Source organism: Drosophila rhopaloa, unplaced genomic scaffold (assembly GCF_018152115.1).
Source record: "Drosophila rhopaloa isolate 14029-0021.01 unplaced genomic scaffold, ASM1815211v1 contig_3, whole genome shotgun sequence".
Taxonomy (NCBI): Eukaryota; Metazoa; Arthropoda; class Insecta; order Diptera; family Drosophilidae; genus Drosophila; species Drosophila rhopaloa.
Genome location: NW_025335123.1, coordinates 17,933,312 through 17,952,194, shown reverse-complemented (window position 1 = coordinate 17,952,194; position 18,883 = coordinate 17,933,312). Strand labels below are relative to the sequence as shown.

The window sequence follows — 18,883 nt, the reverse complement described above, 5'->3', positions numbered from 1 at the left end:
AACAAGGCGCAAAATCCTTCTCGGGTAAAAAAAAGTGGAAAAGTCCCTCTGGGGGAACTCACATTTTGCATAATTTGTTGTCAAGTGTAAAAACATTTGAGAACCAAGGGGAGCACCAGATCTTTGACCCTGAATCCCTAAAGAGATGGGGTAATAATAAGCATCAGCCTAGCTTTTTTAAAGGAAATTATTAAATACAAAAGGTTGGCGTTAATTTTAGGTCTTAAAATCTACTTAAAAAATCATTTAAATTTTTTTTTGAACCTTTTTAAAATTGTTGAAACATAAAGCCCATAGAAACCTTTTTTAGCTTTGTTATAAAAATATAAATATATATTTTGAATAATTGTTTAACCACATTACGAGAGCATTCAGATATCTCGTTACTAAAATATCGTACACTTTCCAATTTTCTTTCTCTATTTGATTCTACTGCGCCTTCAAGCAGGTTAAAACTTAAAATGCAGCTTTAAGCAAACTCCAAACTCTCCACAAAATCGAAGTCAACTTCAATGGAAAAAGTGAGGACTGTGGCTTGTGGGCAAAAGTGAAAGCGAAGCAATTGACAAAATGTTCAAACGAAAACGACACTTTAGCATGCCCAGAATCCACAAAAAAATTGGGGCTGGGGGCTAAACAGGCTAATGCCACAGATAAAGCCAAAAGCCAGGCCTAAAAAAGAAAAAAAGAAAATAAAATCCGGAGTCAAAGGAGGAGCAGGAAAAGTTGCACATGCAGCCAATGTTGCTTATCGGCCAATGAGGAATGAATGAAGTGGGGACTTCCAAAGGGGGATTCACATCCACAGGGGAAAGGGGGGGCAAGGGGGGTGAAGTTGGTGACTAAGAGATAGCGCACATCGGGGGTGCCATTATCTATCCCTATCCTCATAAAATCTAAGCGAGGCAATGCCAGTGATGGACATAATATCACAAATATCGAATGGGAAGATATGGACAAATAGAGGTTTCAATAAATAAATAGTTACAAATTGACCACAAATTTATTTTATCTATTATATAAGTTAAGATATTAAATATTTAGATCGTTATACAATGTATTATTTATAATAAAATCTATTAAGTAATAATATACAATCTAAACATCATTTTCAAAATTTTGTTTAAGGCATAAAATAAGCATTAAGAAATATTCAACCTCATAGATAAGCATTTATCTGAAATAAGAATTATAAACTCCAAGCGCTTACAAATTTTTTATAAAGTTTTATTAAAAATATCACAAATCTACCTAGCTATGGTGCAAAAGTTCATACATAGTTATATTCACATCACTGATCATCATCATTATCATTAATTCAACTCAACTCCCTTCGGATGCTTTCATTTTACTTTCTTGCACACACGTTGAAAAATGCGGAAAATGGAGGGAAATCATGTTGAAGGATGTAAAGATGCAACTTAGGGGAAACTAGCTCTCCCCCATTTTCCTTTTCCGCTCACAAAAAAAAAAAAAACTCCCCGTATTCTGTACGTATTCTGTACTCCCTTTAACAATTTTTCTCCTTTCACTTTGCCTGTCCGCCTTTTTTGTCCCGGGTTTTTATTTCACTCGCACTTGTTGACAATGCAGCACGCAATGCGGGGAAAATGTTGGTGCCCAGAGGTGGGGTTTTAAGGGGGATTTCACTGGCAAAAAGGGGGCTGCAATGCAAGTCAATGCACCCAGTCAAACAATCAACGAAAGCGAATGACAACAGGGCAGGAAAACCACCCAAAGCCAGCTTTTTGATGCCCGACAACCTGGCAAATGAGCAGGGGTGAGGGGGCTTTATCCCCCCTAATTGGTCAACTTAAAAGCGGAATATCAATTTATTATCTGGCCATCGCTGAAACGGTACGTTCAGTTTCAAACGAAAGGATTCTGAAAGGATTTGAAAGGGTTAGTTTATGTGAAAGGACACAAAGTCCCCATCAAAAACCCTGATAACTAAATAAGCCATCAAAAATGTACAACTGAAATCAGGCAACAGAAATTTTAGTCTAATAAAAAAGGGAAGCTTTGTATATTAAATGAACAAAACTTAAAAGTAAATATGCTATGATTACTTGCAATAAAGGTATGTTATCACAAAAAATTAAATTTGTTTTTCACAGGCTTAGAATTTGTTTTTAAATCCTATTCAGTGCAAGTGTTTCTTCTTAACTTTTCGACTAAAATTCCATATTCACAAAAGGGAAGATCAAAAAGTGTATTTCGGAGAAATAAAATGTGTAGATCTATGAGTGATTCCAGGGATCTTTACGACGATAAGTCTGTGGAATCTGCTTGCCCCTTAAATTCTGCACAGCTGCAAGCCGCGCAGTTGCACAAACGGATGGCGAAACAATTTCGAAATATGTTTTCTAATTACTTGTTCGCACTCGGGCATCAACATGCCATAAATGGAAAGGGGAATCCGAATCCGCTGGCAGGAGGACTCTGGGGGGCAGGATGAGGAGCAGCAGGAGGAGCAGCAGCAGGAGGAGTCTGAGTGAATTGGCGACACATAAATTGCAAATATGATAGAAGAACATGCAACACTTTTTGCAGGGGCCAGTCTGCTGGGGTTGATGTTGCAGTTGTTGCAGTTGCTGTTGTTGCTGTTGCTGCTGCCTCAGCATATAATTATTGCAATGCGTTTCTGCTCTGTTCCGCTTGCTGTTGTTGCCCGGCCCCTTTTTGCAGAAAACACGCGCCACACAGCCACTCGAAGGTCGGCAAAGGGGAGGTGTACACTGTACAAAAAAATGACATACAAATCAAACAAGTTTTCACACTTCTTAAATTTAATTTTCCATAAATTTTAGTTGTTATTTTATTAAAAGAAGTTTATGAATCGTTATTGGATAGAGTTTTAAGATTGGTTTACTGTTGGTATGTTTATTTTCTGACCTATTTGGAAGAATTTTACTAATAAGAATAGATGCAATGATTTTTATTTGTACTAAATATACACATTGTTTTTCTCAGTGCCACTGACTGGAGCTGTTCACTGGCCTTCGTTTCCCCCATTAAAGTACTGCTGCAGCTGCAGCAACTCCTTTTTTCGGTTAACGCGTATGCGTGTGTTTCTAATTAAGTGCTCCATTGGGGTCACCACCCAATCAATCAGCGAAAGTCACTTGAGCGGCGGCTATATTGGCAGAGGAAGTCGAGACTTCCTTACCGCATCTGCGGAAGATGGATCTTGATGGCTTTTGTTCGCTTTTCCTCGCTCGCATCACTGGCACTCACTTCACTTTCCTCGGGAAAGCATGGAAAATGTGCTCGGGGGTCGAAGAAAATTTATGAGAAAAACAAGGGTAAAGTAAACAGGGGAAAGCCAAGCTAAACACTAGACAAACAGATACCCCTTTCGGTTAAGAAAACCAGAACATTGTAGTAAACTTGGCAGGATAAAGAGGCAAAAATCATCCATGCCTTTAGTTAAATTTAAAAAAAAGTTAGAAGGTTCTTAGAATTTTAGAAGTTCCAAAACAAATTTAGCAAATATTTTACAAAAAAATAAAAAGCTTACCTAACAGCTAAATCTAATCCAGCAATTTAAATATAATATATTCTTATACTTTTTGATAACATTTTTCGACTTGGTCTCATATACCCTGGTAACCATCAGTTAAGAGGTGTATGTTAAAATTATGAAACAGTTGAGAAAACAGGAGGAGACAAAACAAAAGCAAGCAAACTAACGAGGGAGCATACGGCGAATAAAAAAACAAGAGAGAACGTTATAGTCGGGTGCCCCGACTATCAGATACCCGTTACTCAGGTAAAGGGAGTGCGAGGGAGATGGATATAGAAACTTTGATCATGCATAACTTTTTAACGAATGGTCCGATTTGAAAAATTTCTTCTACATTTCGATAGGTATTGATAAACACAATAAAACTGCATTTTTACTTTTCCGAAATATTTAAATTTTTAAAATCGTATATAAGCGATTGTGGGCATTAAAGGGGGCGTGGCACCATTTTGAAACAAACTTGCGCTGCGTAGGAACTTCTAAAATCTACATGCAAAATGTCAATCTTCTAGCTTTTATAGTTTCCGAGATCTCAGCGTTCATACGGACAGACAGACGGACAGACGGAGAGACGGACAGACGGACAGACAGACGGACAGACGGACATGGCTAGATCGATTCGGCTAGTGATCCTGATCAAGAATATATATACTTTATAGGGTCGGAAACGCTTCCTTCTAGCTGTTACATACTTTTGCACGAATACAATATACCCTTTTACTCTACGAGTAACGGGTATAATAACAGCCACGCATATATGAATCCTTGTAAGTGGGTTGAAGCGTCGGCAAACACAAAAAGTTTACCCGGGTAGCCAGAAGCTTTAAGGTTCCCTTGTAGGATGTATATATCCTCGTACGTAGGAGAATATCATGGGGGAAGGGGGGGGGGGGTTTGCTTTTTGGCGAGGGGTGGGAGAATTAAGGGGAGCTTGCTCAAGAGGTTCCAGGGGAATCCTTGCCCTGTGTTTCTAGTGGTTTACTCCCTGACAAACTCCCACTTCTGCACTTTCCACCACGCTACCCCCTCCCAACCCCCTTCTTAACCCCTGGTAAGCCCAACCACCCCTCCCCCCTATTGTTGTTGTATCTGACTGTTGACAATGGCATGCGTTAGGGTTTTTTGATGTTTTCCCCCGTTGAAGTTGGAAGCCCTTAATCCCCCTAATACCCTGCCTTACCCTTGCGAGACTTCAAGTGCACGCAGAGCTTTAAAAAAACCCAAGAAAGGAATAAAAAATATACAAAGAAAGAGAGAGGGATATGCGAGGAGAAAGAGAGAGGGATATGCGAGGAGAAAGAGAGAGCCTCAGTTGCCCCTCGCTGGGCTCAATTCAATTTGTTGAGTAGCTAAATTTAGACGCTAATTTGGGGACCTGCTGTGCCAACGAGATCGTGTCCAGTTCTCAGACTTGTCTCAGGTTACAGAGAAAAGGAGAAGAAAGAGAGATAGAGATAGAGGGACAGAGAGAGAAGCCAAGAGAAAAAGAGAGAGGGAAGATAAACAAGAACCAGAACCGGGATGGACCTCTACTCAAATTACCAATTGAATTTCTGTCTGCTACCATGAAGAATCCTTGGCTTGGGATATATCCACTCCACTCATAACTTGGTGGCATTATCATCGTCAACTTTATTATGTTCCCCTGCACATTATCGGACCATCTCCTCAACCATCAACTCCTTGGCATTCCCCCGAGTTCTATCCTTTATCTTGATCATAATCATGCCGAACAACTGACATTATCATTTGTGGAGGAGGGGGAAATGAAGGGTTCGGAGTAAAATAGTTGAAATTATTGGCAATGAATGAACATTCCTCGAACTTGATTTCCCAAAAAGGATAAAATTCTCAACACGCATTCAATTAAAGTTAAAATCAGCTTAAAATACCCTTTAAGTAAATTCATGATTTAATTATTTTTTTCTTTTAAATGGACTTCCACATCATCTTAGATATTTTGGACTTTCAAATCATAACTTCATGATTGATTTCATTTTATTTCCAACTCGGTCTTTGATTTAACCTCTGGATCGGGGCTCTTAGCCCATTTATTTGCGGCATACTCACCTGTGACAGCTGCGGATCCATCATCGAGGTCTAACTTCTCAGGTCTCGACTCCACCTGACTCCCCGGATGAACTCATTTGTGGCCAGGCTCATTTCTCGTTTAGCCTGGTTTTTCAATTACCGCTCCGCTTGGCCTTTGAAGCGAGTCCACAAAAAAAGAGCCTGCAACCCTTTGGCCATCGAAAGCAAAGACTTTGCTGAATTAGCGGCAATTAATCACGGCGACATGTGGATTGTGGCAAGGAATCTTGAAGCGCGAATGCCAAATAGCACATTAACTGCGGTCAAAGTTCCAGGAACTTGTTCTCTCTGCCACAGACAGCTGCTGCAATTTGTACTTCTATTTAACTTGATTTTGTGCTCATTAATTTGCCACCTTATAAAATAGTTTTTAATTAAGTTTTTTTGAAGGAAACATAGTGAAGCTCAAGAATTCACTAGTTAATTGACTGACATAAACAGAGCAAGGTAATGTTCAATATTATTAAATTTAAACTTGATTTTAAAAGATTAAACCGAATTGGAGTACACTGATAAAAACAGTCTTAGAAACGAAAAAATTGTTACTTGAGCTCTAATCCATTGAGTCTAAAATGTGTTTTAACTTAAAACATTCAAAAGGATGAAAATAAAACATTCGATATTAAAAAATCACACAAGACGAATTCGAAATTAAGCTACAAATTATTTAATATTAAAAACTGTTAATAGGACAACGATTATTAAGTTTAAGCTTTGGGTTATTTATTTTTTTGGTGAACTCTACATAGCTTTTTTGGGGCTTAACAGCACTTGCCTTTCTTGTTTTTATCTTAAAATATGTTTTTCCTCGCCCTATAAATTTTGCTAATTGCTTTTCCGCTTTTCTTTTAATTGGCAGATCGAAGCTTTTGGGGCAGCAGCCGCACCATGTGCCATGGAGAGCCTGGGCCTGGGCAGCAGACGCAACAACGGCGGCAACTCGACGGCCGCCCCCACGACGGGCCAGGGGGGCGTGGTCGGGGGCGTGGCCGGCAAGGTTTTGGTCCACACAAAGTTAAAGCCACAGCAGCACTCGAATCAGAATTACTATACGCAGCAGCAGACACAATTGCAGCGACTCAAGCAGCAGCAACAGAAGTTGCAACAACAGCAGCAACAGCAACAGCAGCAACAACAGGAACAGCAGCAGCAACAGCAGTTGGAGGCGGTGCATGGGGGCGTGGTTAAGCACTGCCTGCAGTTCCCACCACCGCCGGACTATCCACCACCCACCGGAGGTGCTTCCCCGGGCAATACTCCCGGCCGGCGACAGCAATTGCCCAGGTATCCCGACCCCGATCCGGATGCCATCGAGATCTGCAATGAGTCGTCCGCCCTGGAGACATCGCCACACCATCTCAAGCAGCTGGCGGCGCGGCACAGCAAGACCCTGGGCAGGAGTATGGGCCACCAGCAGCATCACCACCATCTGCACCATGACTACTCGTATGCCTACTATGAACCCGGCGCCGCCATGAGGCACTCCAATGTGCCGGGCTCCTCTTCCTCGGGCGGAGGAGGAGCAGTACCCTCGGTGGGGGTCAGCAACACCGCCACCAGCACCGCCTCCTCATCCTCGTCGCCCTCCTCCGTGGAGCCACCGCCCAACTCGATACGAGCCCTGCTCTCCAAGGGCAAGAAGAACAAACAGCTGGTGAGCCCGGCCACCCTGCAATCCTACCAAACGCGCTACCACAAACTGACCACCAAAGCGGGACTCGGTCAGAGCGAGAACTTCTACGAGGAGATCAATGCGGCTGCCCTGCAGACGAGCAGTAGTAGTGGTCACCATCTGCGCAGCACAGTGGGCTCCCATTCGGCGGGATCGTTGAATCAAACGCTGGTGGAGGAGGAACTGCGTCGAGTGCAGAACCGGCATCACAAGATATTGGGTGAGCTGAATTTGAGTGTGGAGGCCATGCTGATGCCGGAGAGTCCGCCGAAGTCCATGGAGCAGCCACAGGGAGTGGGATCCGGAGGAGCTGGAGGAGCTGAGGTCATACCGCCGCAGCCGAGTGTGAGTGTGACGGCAGCCAGTGGACAACCGCCCACGATTCTGGCCCGACTGACATCCGCCTCGGCGGACAACATCTGTGATAATGGCGATTCGGGGAAGAGGATCAAGGGCGGAGCTGGAGTGGAGCAGCTGCTGGCCACCACCTGCGGCGACCTGGACAGCGGCTTCAGCGGCAGCAGTGGAGCCAGCTACATTGGAAGCCTGCGGCTGAGCAAGACGCAGCACATCAAGTGCGCCCGGCAGACGCCCACGGTGGGCACCAACCAGAGTTGTCGTTCGTTCCAGCGGGCGGCCACTGTATACGACGAGGCGGGCATGGCCGGCGGACAGGGGGCGGCAGTGGCGGGGGCAGCTTCCTCACGCGCGCCTCCTGCGGTCGCAGGATCCTCAGCTGCGCCAGGATACGGGCGGCCGAGGATCCGGGTCCCAATCACCGGCTGGCTGGTGGCAATGGCATCCCAGCGGTTCAGGTGCAGGCCCAGGTCCAGGTGCAGGCCACCGCCACGGAATCGAAGGCCAGGAGCTTCTGGAGTCGCAAGGGATGGCGCAAGCTGCCCGGTTTCTCCACCTCGACGTCAAGCATCAATGATACCGGTTTGACAGGTGAGTCGGTTTCCCAACCAAAATAAAAGCTCACTGTTTTCCCCCTATTATAATGACCAACTATTTGTGCTAAACTTACGATCTAAATGCTATAATGTGAAGAAAGTCTTCTATTTAGAAGCCATAAACTTAATAATTTCCCCCTAATGTACTAATTTTTCCTTTTCAACAATGTAGATAAGGAATAAAGAGAGTTTTATTTTTGCTCCCCCTATTTATAAGCTAGAAATTTATAGGAAATCAACACAGAAAGTGTTCTGAACTAAAAGTAATACAAAGGAAAAATATTTTCCCCAAAAAAATGCCAAAATTTTTAATATAAATACATAGTTAGTCCCTCTTTTCCATTGCAACAACATTTCCCAAAAACTTAAGTTCAAAAGAGTGGATTTATGAAGCGGAAATATTCTAATAGGAAAGCTAAATTTTCCTTCTATTTTATAAACCAGAAAACCAATTCTAATCTTAATTTTGAAATGTTTTGAAACCAATTTTTCCTGTTTTATAAAAACATAACTCTTGCATTCATTTTATCATCAATATTTTCACCTCTGTATTGCTTTGAAAATTGCATCTAAAATTGTATCTAAAAAATATAAACTAATAAAGATTTTCTTGGTTTTGTGACCTTCCTTCGATATTTCTAACAACAGATTTGCCAAGGAAATCAGTTTGAAAAGTCAGTAATATTTTTCTATTTATTGAAACTTAAAGACAATAGCTATTAAATATTTGCTAACGGTTGAACTGCCCGCCACCTAGTGGGAATTCACATAACTATTAACGCTAGGTGTCTCAGCCTTCGGAAGAAAATCTATAGGTAGCGCTGATTTTAATCAAGAACCTTTGTCTTCTGAAATGCCCGCCACCTAGTGAAAATGCACAGTACTATTAACGCTAGGTGTCTCACCCTTCGGCCGAAAGTCTATAGATGGCGCTGCGCTTAATCAAAAGAGGGCGCCATCAAAATTGAAAGTCACAAGAGATGGAGCCTCTTAGCTTGCGCAGCCTGCCCACTGATGGAGCCACCAAGTAGAGCCAACGCATTTTAAATTTTTTCCAGTCTCTTTTTTCCATTTTTTCCCCATTTACGTTATCGCTCCCCTGGACTGCAAGCAACGCCCCCCTTTTTCTATAGTTTTCTATACATTTTTATCAGCGGCTTTGCATGCAGAGCGAGCATCATCAAATCGTCGAGCGGCGAGCGAACCCCATTCAATTCGGCCCCAGCGATACGATCCATGAGTCCACATGCTCCACTGGCTCCAGCATACAGCATACAGTATATACAGTAAATACAGAGTCTACAGTCTCGTTTTGTTTGATTTTGTACTTTTTTTTTCCACCGCTTTTTTTCGGCTTTTTGCCCACTTCGGTTGCGCTGCGCTTCGGGCTCCACGTTCCATTCACGTTCAGTTTGCCATGGCGATGGATTCATGGATGCGGTTTCAGTAGAATCGATCTTGTCGTGGATGCCGCATGCCTTTTTTTTTCGTGTGTGCCAAAAACGCGGGCTTTGTGCTCTCATTCGCCTGGAAATACTATATATTCACCTCATTTATGGGGCGGAATGTTTTCTAGAAACAAAAAAAAAAAGAGTTCATTACCAAAACCAACGTGTTATTCTAAATATCGACGGGAAAAAGTGATGTTTTTGTGAAATAGGCCAGGAATTAAGTGCAACTTTTGAATAATGGCCTTTCAAATGATTAAGTCCGCTTTGGATAACCCGCCGCAGCAGCAGCATTTGCTAAGACGCCACAGTAATTTGGGTTTGCCCCATCAACATGCAGCTGGAGTTGTTCTCCTAAAATGTGGGTAAACTCAAATAAAATTTGTACAAATAAATAAGTATAATTATTAAAATGGGTACGCCAGAATGGGTATTAAATAAAGAAAGAACTTTTGTAAATTCCCATAAGCGATTGTCAATACGGCTGAATATGCAATTGGTGCTGCTCAAACAATTTTTTTTATTAAAAGAAAATGTTAGTCAATTGGTTTTAAAACACCTAGTTCTTTTCCATACTTTTCCTTCTAACAATTTTTAAAGTCACTATTGAATATCTAAATTATTTATATTTAATCTTAATCGATTAAAAACCTACTGAGCAATTATAAATAGTTTAAAAAAAATATACAAATGCCAGAACTAATTTAGTTAGAAAATACGCGATAGATATTCTAGAGGTAAGAAGTGACTTTCCCCCCGTCGATTTGTATTTAAAACAATTTTACAATTTTATACCAGCTGTTGGCCAGATGAATCATATATACCCCCTATGTTCCTCCAAATGTGTTAGCTATGTCTGTGCGTAATTTGTTGTTGGGCAGCGTGAATCACTAGTAAGTAGTTGTTCTTGACAAGAACAAAACAAAAAAGCGACTGCCAAAAATAAACGCATCTATTTCTATTTTTATGCGATTAAAACGAAGTGAAAAAGGGCAAAGCTGATAGAACAATCGGACCCGAAAATAAATAACCGATTCATTTGATTTAATTAAGTAATGTGACAAGATCAAAGTTCGAAACAAAGCAGTTTTGGAATGTAAATAAACAGATTAGTTGCGGGAGAAAATATGTCATTGCTCAATAATAGAAAATTGTGATTAGTTAAAGAAAGGGGGAATTAAGTATGAGATTATGTCAAGCCACTAAAACTTATAAATAAATAGAGTTCCCAACTACAATCTTCAGCATGAATACTTTAAATCATTTAAGTATTTAACAACTAAAGAACACTTGCATTAATTCACCGCCAAATAAAGTTCCCAGAGATAATATAAACAAATCCTGGCAAAAATAACAGAACAAAAGCAACATGTGCAGCAGCCATAAAATAAGCAATAATATTTAAAGGTAATTTCAGCAGAAGTCCAACACCAATAATAGCGAACTTAAATTTAGTGGCCACAAATGCCACAAGCTACAAATTATTGAGTCAAGTTTAAGTTTTTTAATATGGAATTTAATATTTTCTAAAATAAAACAAATATGGTTTTGCTAATTTCCAATGAACGGATTAGGATTGCTATTAAAACAATTTTGATATAAGTAAATATACTAAGAGTGATTGAACTTCAACTACGTAAATTTAAATCAAAATAAAAGTATGGAAATATTTATAATTTTATATAATAAAAGCATTTAAAATTAATTTAATTTAGGTCCTCTACCAATATTTCGGACACAGCTGTATAGTCACACTTTGGGGCAGTGCAGGTCAATGCCCAGTCGCGTATACCCCTCGAATATATATAAATACGAGTTTATACGTACCTCCAGAGCAACAGACTAACTTGAAATTAACGGCGGGTTGAAGGGTGTTCACTTGGCAATTAATAAACATATTTCAAAGTATTTGCACAGATGCATGGCAAAGGCAATAAATAGTGCGCCCTCCTTCAAACTTATTCCTAGATTCCATTCAATTATTCATCATAAAAATATGAAGACGAATAAAACGGAGGGAATTATTATTGCACTTTTGTTGTCGCTTATTTCCCCGTTATTGTACGCGATTGTTGTTGACTTTTGTTTGTTGATGCTGCTGCTGTTGCTGTTGCTGCTGTGGTGATGTTGCTGCCGTGCCGATGTTGCTGGTGTATCTGCAACTATTATTGCTGGCATCTGCGGCATTAGCAGCGCGTGTTTGAGTGCCGCTTTAACTAAGCACTCGTTAATCAATGTCGCCAGAGAGTCTCTTTTTTTTCATAGTCATTTCTTCGGTTATTGTTGCCGATATTTTACAGTGGATATCGCTGGTGTGCGGCGGAATTATGTGGTATTGTGGGTGTCAAGTTTGTCGTCATTTAGTGGGGTTAAGTACTTGGAGACGGAACATATTGGGCAATAAGTGATGTATGCCATCGGGGTTATTTCTTATGACATAGCTTAAGAGATCCATTAGTTATGCTTAATTATGATCAGAGAAGTTTCCGTAATTTATGGCTATTCTTTTATATTCTCTGTTCTTAAGAAAGAAACAAATTTCCTACATTTGTAGAGCTTATTAACATTAAGGAGGATTTGTTTTACGGTGCTTAAGGATTATAGACTACCCATTTAAATTTATTTTTTTAGTTCTACTCCTATTCTAACTTCGATTTAGTACCAGAAATTTTAAAATATTTTATTCATTTTTAAAGTTTTAATAATGACTCCTTGTAAAAATTCCGGGAAAAGAGAAGTGAAGAGTTCGTCTAGACACAATAAATGTTAATGCCAATAAGCAATTCCCGAACTCACTTAGTTGTCCTTTTAAAAAACGTTAATAAAAATTAGTAAATTAATTTAAGCTTGCAGCAATCTTCACTGTACTTGTTCCAAAAGTGGAGGATGTGCCATTGGCCGTTTGAGCCACTTAACTGTCCTCCCACCCACTCCTTCGCCCCCTCCACCCCTTCTCAGACCCCTCTGCACCCCCACCAAATCGAGTTGAGAGTTTGTCATGTACGACACGAAATTCGTGTAGCCTTTGGTGGATTTTTAGTGAAAGTGTTTAGACTTTGCCTGCATCTAAGCACACAAAAAAAAAGACAGCTTAAAAAAAAGACCAAGTAACAAACTGAAAACCGCCAAAAAAAGTGTGCTCATTATTTCATTTTGAAAACAGTATTTACTTGGCATACTTTTTGCCCAACGGCATCGAACACACCTCGGATGGCAGTTGCAGGGTGTACCACGCGGCGTATGCGCAACGTTAATTAAAATTCAAACCCCCCCAAACTATGGTCGCTTTTTTTTTTGTAAGCGGTTGTTAGCCAAAATTTGCATAATAACAACCGCAACAAGAAAACAATGTAACCGACAATCGGCAATCTCAACTTATCTGAAATTATAACAAACAACGCAGACAATGCTCATACGTACTGTTGTACTCACTGGGGAAAAAAAAAATAAACAACGCCATCGAAAACGGAAAACAAACGAAAAAAAGAACCGAAAAAGTTAATTTACATGAGGAGATATGAAAAAGTGATTGAAAAACACACTTAAGATTGATTGCATATTTCGCGGGTTACGTGTTAAGTTGCAAAATAGCTTAAAAATACGATTTTGAATTCCATTTTTTTTATATTTTTCCAAGTGCACTCGAAACTTTGCCTCCATTTGTGGGTTCTGCTTGAAAAGTTAGTTTGTTGTGCGGTTTCCTGTGAATATTTTTCAAAAACTGCGGGTAAAATGCGTATAATTATAATTACTTAACATAGCAAACAAACTTTTTAATTAAATAAATATCAAGAAGATATTTTATTTGAACGTTGTAAATAAATTGGTTGCACAATAGGGAAATAAAAAACATATATTTTATAATTAACAATTTTACCTGATTGCAATCTTCTTAATTCTATAAATGTTTTAAAATGCAATAGTATTTTTCTTGTCAATTAAATAACTTGCTTGTATTAAAAGACTTGAGATTGTTGTGTTTTCTTCTCTGTATTTACACATCTCTGATTATAATTTTCTTAGCCATTCCCATTTAGATTAAAAATCCAGATTTAATTATCTGCAGCCATAAATTTCGCCAGTGATTCTTTGGCGCTGCAAGGAAAGTGGCCGGCGCTTTTTGTGGCTGTTTTAAATACATTACTTTTGTAGGCCATGGCCAAGATGATTAATGGCCGAATATATATTGGACATTATTTAGCTGCCGCTGTTGCTTCTGCCCGCGTGCTGTCAATATGTCGGCACTCTGGACCCCGTTTTTATTTTCATTTTTGCATCTGCTAACCCTCTTTTCTGGCTCCGTGTTGACTTGGCTTAGTTCGGCACACGCGGCCAATTATCGCTGTCAATGCCAATTGAAAGCCATAAATTTTTAGCCGGGCTCTTGCTTTTTTTTTTGTCCACTCTTCTTGGACAATTGTCGCTGGCGAGAGGGGCGGCCGGGGGGCGGGGCTGGGCGCCACGAGATCTACATTTGCCAATTGGTTTTCAGTGTTGACACCATTAAGCCAGGCGCAACTTGTGGCTGCCATGAGATTTACGAATGTCGCCTGGATACAGTGAAGCTTTGGAAGGGTATTTCATTGATATGTAAATATATCAACCTTCATAATTATTTAAGTAATGTATTTATATATTTTTTACTAAAGTTGACATTTTCTTTAAAAATGTAAAAATTATATTTTAAACTTTACAACTTTTCATAGCAAAGTAACTACTTTTCGCTAGTCTTTTATATGGGAAGTGTTTATATTTTGAAGAACTACTTTCTTCAGCAATTTCGAATATTTTCGGTAAGAAACTGATTTTCTTATTAATGCATAGCTATTAATCTTTTTTGGAATACAAAATTGTGAAGCATCATTTTTTGGTGTCATGTGACTTTTTCAGTGGCATTGTGCAAGCCAATTAAAGCCGCCAAATAGTTGGCCAATTGTCTTGGACCCCTTCTCCCTTCCGTCACCTCATTTAGTTGTTCCACTTTACGTGATGCAAAAAAAAAAAAAAACAAAAAGAAGAAAAATAGCTACAAGCCGAAAAAATTAAATTAAGTTGAGGCAAAGTCTTCTGTCGTCGCGAGTTGCATGCCGCTGATCACTTGCCTGAGATTAATGCGGCAAGTATGCGTCGTCAGATACTCCCTCCAAGTACTCCCCCCTTAACCCCCGGTGGCCCACTTAACCCCACAGTGGCAGCTCCACCACCATCACCATCACCATCGCCACCACCAATTGGCTGACGGCCAGTCAGTTTAGCCGCATTGCGCATACGCACCGTTGACCCAGCCGCATTACTTTCGTTTCAGAATCGAAATTGGAATTAGAATCCGAGTGGCAAACTGGGCCAAACAAGTGCAGATCGATGATCCCCGCTCCTCCGCGTGTCCCTCATCTTTTTTTCATTCAGTTTTTTTTTGTGTGCCCCACTCTGACGCTTAATTAAGTTTTTGTGTTCGACTGTCAGCAACTGGATTGACTTGAAATAGTTGAAAATAAACTAAAAAAATAAAAAGAAACTAAAAAAAAAATGCACAAAAAAATAATGTGGCAGTGCGCGACGAATGTGTCTAACCAAAAAGCGTATGGCCAGCATTTTGTGGCACAAAACGTTTTTGGCACGCATCTGTTGTTGCTTTTTCTCGGTTTCTTAACGTGGCCAAATGCTGAATGCTGATGACAGTGGGCCGCGGCTGCCGTTGCCGTTGGTCAACAACATGATTTATGTCCGAGCTGTGAGCCTGGGCGTGGCCTGGGGCATGCAACATGGGGCATGGAGCATTTGAGCCGGAAGCAGACGAGCGCCGGACAGATGGACAGCTGGACAGATGGACCAGTGGACAAATGGATAAATGGACAAATGGACAGACGCGGCCAACGATGACAGACATGCTCCAGACGAGATCCCGCAGCAATATCACACAGCCACAAAATTATAATTAACAATATCGAACTCATATCGATTTATCACCTCTATTGGTTTTTTTTTCAAAAATTTCACAAAACAATCTGTGAATGCCACACGATTGCAAATTTTGTTACGAATTTAACAGGGTATGAAATTCAATTATAGGACCATCATTTGCATTGCTATCGTAAAAATACTGATAATTTTGGGCGAAAAATCATTGAAAATCGCATTTTTGATATTTCACATGTTTCATAAGGTGTGTTACTCATGTTTTTTTTTCAAAAATTTCACAAAAAAATCTGTGAATGCCACAAGGTTGCAAATTTTCTAACGAATTCAAAGTGGTATTCCATTCCATTATGTGACCATTATTTACATTGCTATCGAAAAAATACTGATATTTTTGACCGAAAAATGGTTAAATATCCAATTTTCCACATTTTACAATTTTCATAAGTAACACTTCATGATATTCTTCGAAAATTTTACAAAAAAAATCTGTGAATGCCACTCGATTGGAAATTTTGTTACGAGTTCAACAAGATATGACATTACAACGACCGAAAAATCGAGCTGATTTTATCACCAAAATATTTTTCGTAAGGGGTAACATATGACTTCTTTTCGCGAAAAATATTTGTAAGTGCTTTTTTGTTCTAACCATAATAACCATAATAAGAGGCACAACAGCACACTAATACCAAGTTCTTGATCAATTTTCCAAGTGCATTTAAGAAGAAATAATAAGAAAGCCGCAGACGGCCGACTATTTCCTGCTTGTTAGAACTGAGATGCTAAGTTCGGATTCTTAAGTTGGCTTACTTTGTTGCAGCGTGGCGAATGCAGTCCCTCAAAAGCTGAAGGTAAAGATAATAACTTTAGTCAGGGGGACTCATGATGGATTACGGGCTGAAAGAAAGGAAAATCAAAACAAAACACAGAAGGCTAAGCCAAGATCCTTTTCTCCTTTTCAACTTGCACCATTTGCAGTTTATTTATTAGAAAATATAACTATGAAAATATACATGCATTTCACCTGAGAGGCTAAGGTAATTACAAAAACAAATCAAGTTAACCGAGAAAATGTTTAATATTTTACGAGATCAAAATCTAGGCAAGCAATTATAATAAATACATCCAAGCTGATTAATCGATAAACGCCCCGATCTAATCTCGACTCCACTTTGCTCTCCTTGTCGAGAACATTTTGTAGTGAGTCTGGTGAATTTTCAACCGGATGGAAACGGCCCACAAAATGCGGAGGAAACCACATACAGTCCATTTATCGAGAGTGTGCGGTGCATATATACATTGCATAATTGATTGCGGCTCGTTGTGGGGGGACGAGAATGGAATGTCCATGTAATTGCATGCCAGGTGTCATAAAGCTCTTTGCAATTTGTGCTGCTGGCCCGCCCAAGCCTCTACACTCAGCCGAAAAACTACATACAGTGGGCCATTCATAAATCGAACTAACTGCCACATAACAAATTCAAGTTATGAATATTCTGTCGGAAGAAAAACTGCCTGAAATATATGTTACTTGGAATTGTCTTGGAAATTCCAAAGTTATTTGAAGTTAGGTTTTCTTTGAAAAAGTTTATTTATGGAAGCTTAATTGATGGCAAAAATATTTGCAGAGAAACAAGAGCTTTATGATATATTTGTTAATAAGAAAATATTTAAAAATGTCTAATATCTAAAAATGATAAAAATGGTGTAGATATTTTAAAATATTTTGCTTTGCTTATTTAATTTTCATTGCAAACCTCACTTAGTAAATGCGTTTCAGAGAAGCTTATCTGTACTCGAGTAGGTATATGCATTGAAGTACATTTTTTTTGTGGTGGCAAGTTGGAAGTTGCAAGTTGCACTTTCGGTTTCGGTCTCGGTTTCGGTGTCGCTGCCCACGCACTTGGCCCCCTCCCGCCCCACTTCCCCGGATCCTCACTCTTCCGCCCGCATTCTCAGACGACAACGACCGAGTCGAACAACTATAAAAGGCAGCCACAACAACCTGGGTGCTTATTTAACACAGTTTAGTTGTTCAGTTGGTCAGTGCGACATTGTTGTAGCTATTATTGTCGCCCAGGCAAATTCGCTTTTAATGAGAAACCAAAAAGCGCAGCCGCCGCATTTGCAGTTCGCCGGTTGTTGCCATTAAAACATAAATTTCCATGAATTAACATCAGAAACGGCAACTCCCGACAGCAGTTTGCAGTCGGTTCCACTTTGGTTCTTTAACCACACCAAAATCATACTCTTCAAAGACAGAGATTTTTGGTTAGCAGAGGAAAAATATACTTCAAACTCCATTGTATATCTTCAAAGTTAAGTTGGCAGGTGATTTTCGCTGTCAAATTAAATGTTTTAGTCATTAATTTTGTTTGACCAACTGCATAATTACTTTGACCACCGTTTAATTATATAAGGAGCTTTCAAATTGGCCAACAAATAATGTTGTTGTCTTAATTTTAAACTTAAACTTTATTTTTGCTATTTTAACAAAAAGTTCACGAATAGCCGAATGGTAACAACTTAACAGTCAAAGTTGTTAGCCATTTTTTATGTGGGCTAGAACATTTCTTGTATTAATAATAATTGAAGGGTACCCAATATATCGTTCAGTGTTGTCTCTAAACTTCCTCGCTTATTTTCCTTATTTGTTTTGTCTGTGCGTCATGGCGAAAAAAACCAAACAGAAGGCATGGCCAAGCAAAATGCAGAAAGCTTAAACAACAAAGGAATACCACCAAGCAAACAAACACAAAATGGAAAGGATCAGCTAAAAAAAATATTCAAGAATAGCTCAAGTACAATGAAGCTGGCAATTCACTGAACCAGGACGAGAAAAACATGCTTAGGAAATAGAAAACATATTCAACTTTAGCTAGAAAAGGTTTATGTGATACAAACAAAATATTATAAATGTATTGATAATAAAAAAGTTTTTTTAGGATACACTAAACAGTGTGTACTGTATTTTAGCGTTTTAAAAGCAATCTTAGCACATGCCCCATTAGTCACCGCTTTTTTTTTTCTTTTTTCTTCTTAGAATCTCTGAGATTTTTTCTTAATCACACGTGTCTTGCACTACGTGCTTCATCGCTTATTCGTCCATTCGCACAGGAAATATTAATGCCAACACACATTTGAATTCCACGAGTTTAACATCCTTTGAACTGCAGAATTCATGAACCATTTACCTTGCAGTTATTGTTTACTCGATATGGCACTCAAAACTCATCAATTTTATTTTGTTTAATTCGGTTGGCTTTATTTGTTT

General features: G+C 39.6%; 1 protein-coding gene across 1 annotated transcript in view; it reads left to right on the top strand.

Moving 5' to 3' along the window:
* Positions 1-9,620: 9,620 nt before the first annotated feature.
* LOC108045217 overlaps positions 9,621-18,883 on the top strand; it is an 81,860-nt gene continuing 72,597 nt past the window's right edge. The window contains exon 1 of the mRNA XM_017124451.2: positions 9,621-10,051. Coding sequence (XP_016979940.1) covers positions 9,931-10,051 — 121 coding nt within the window. The 5' untranslated portion in view covers positions 9,621-9,930. The remainder of the gene's footprint in view (positions 10,052-18,883) is intronic.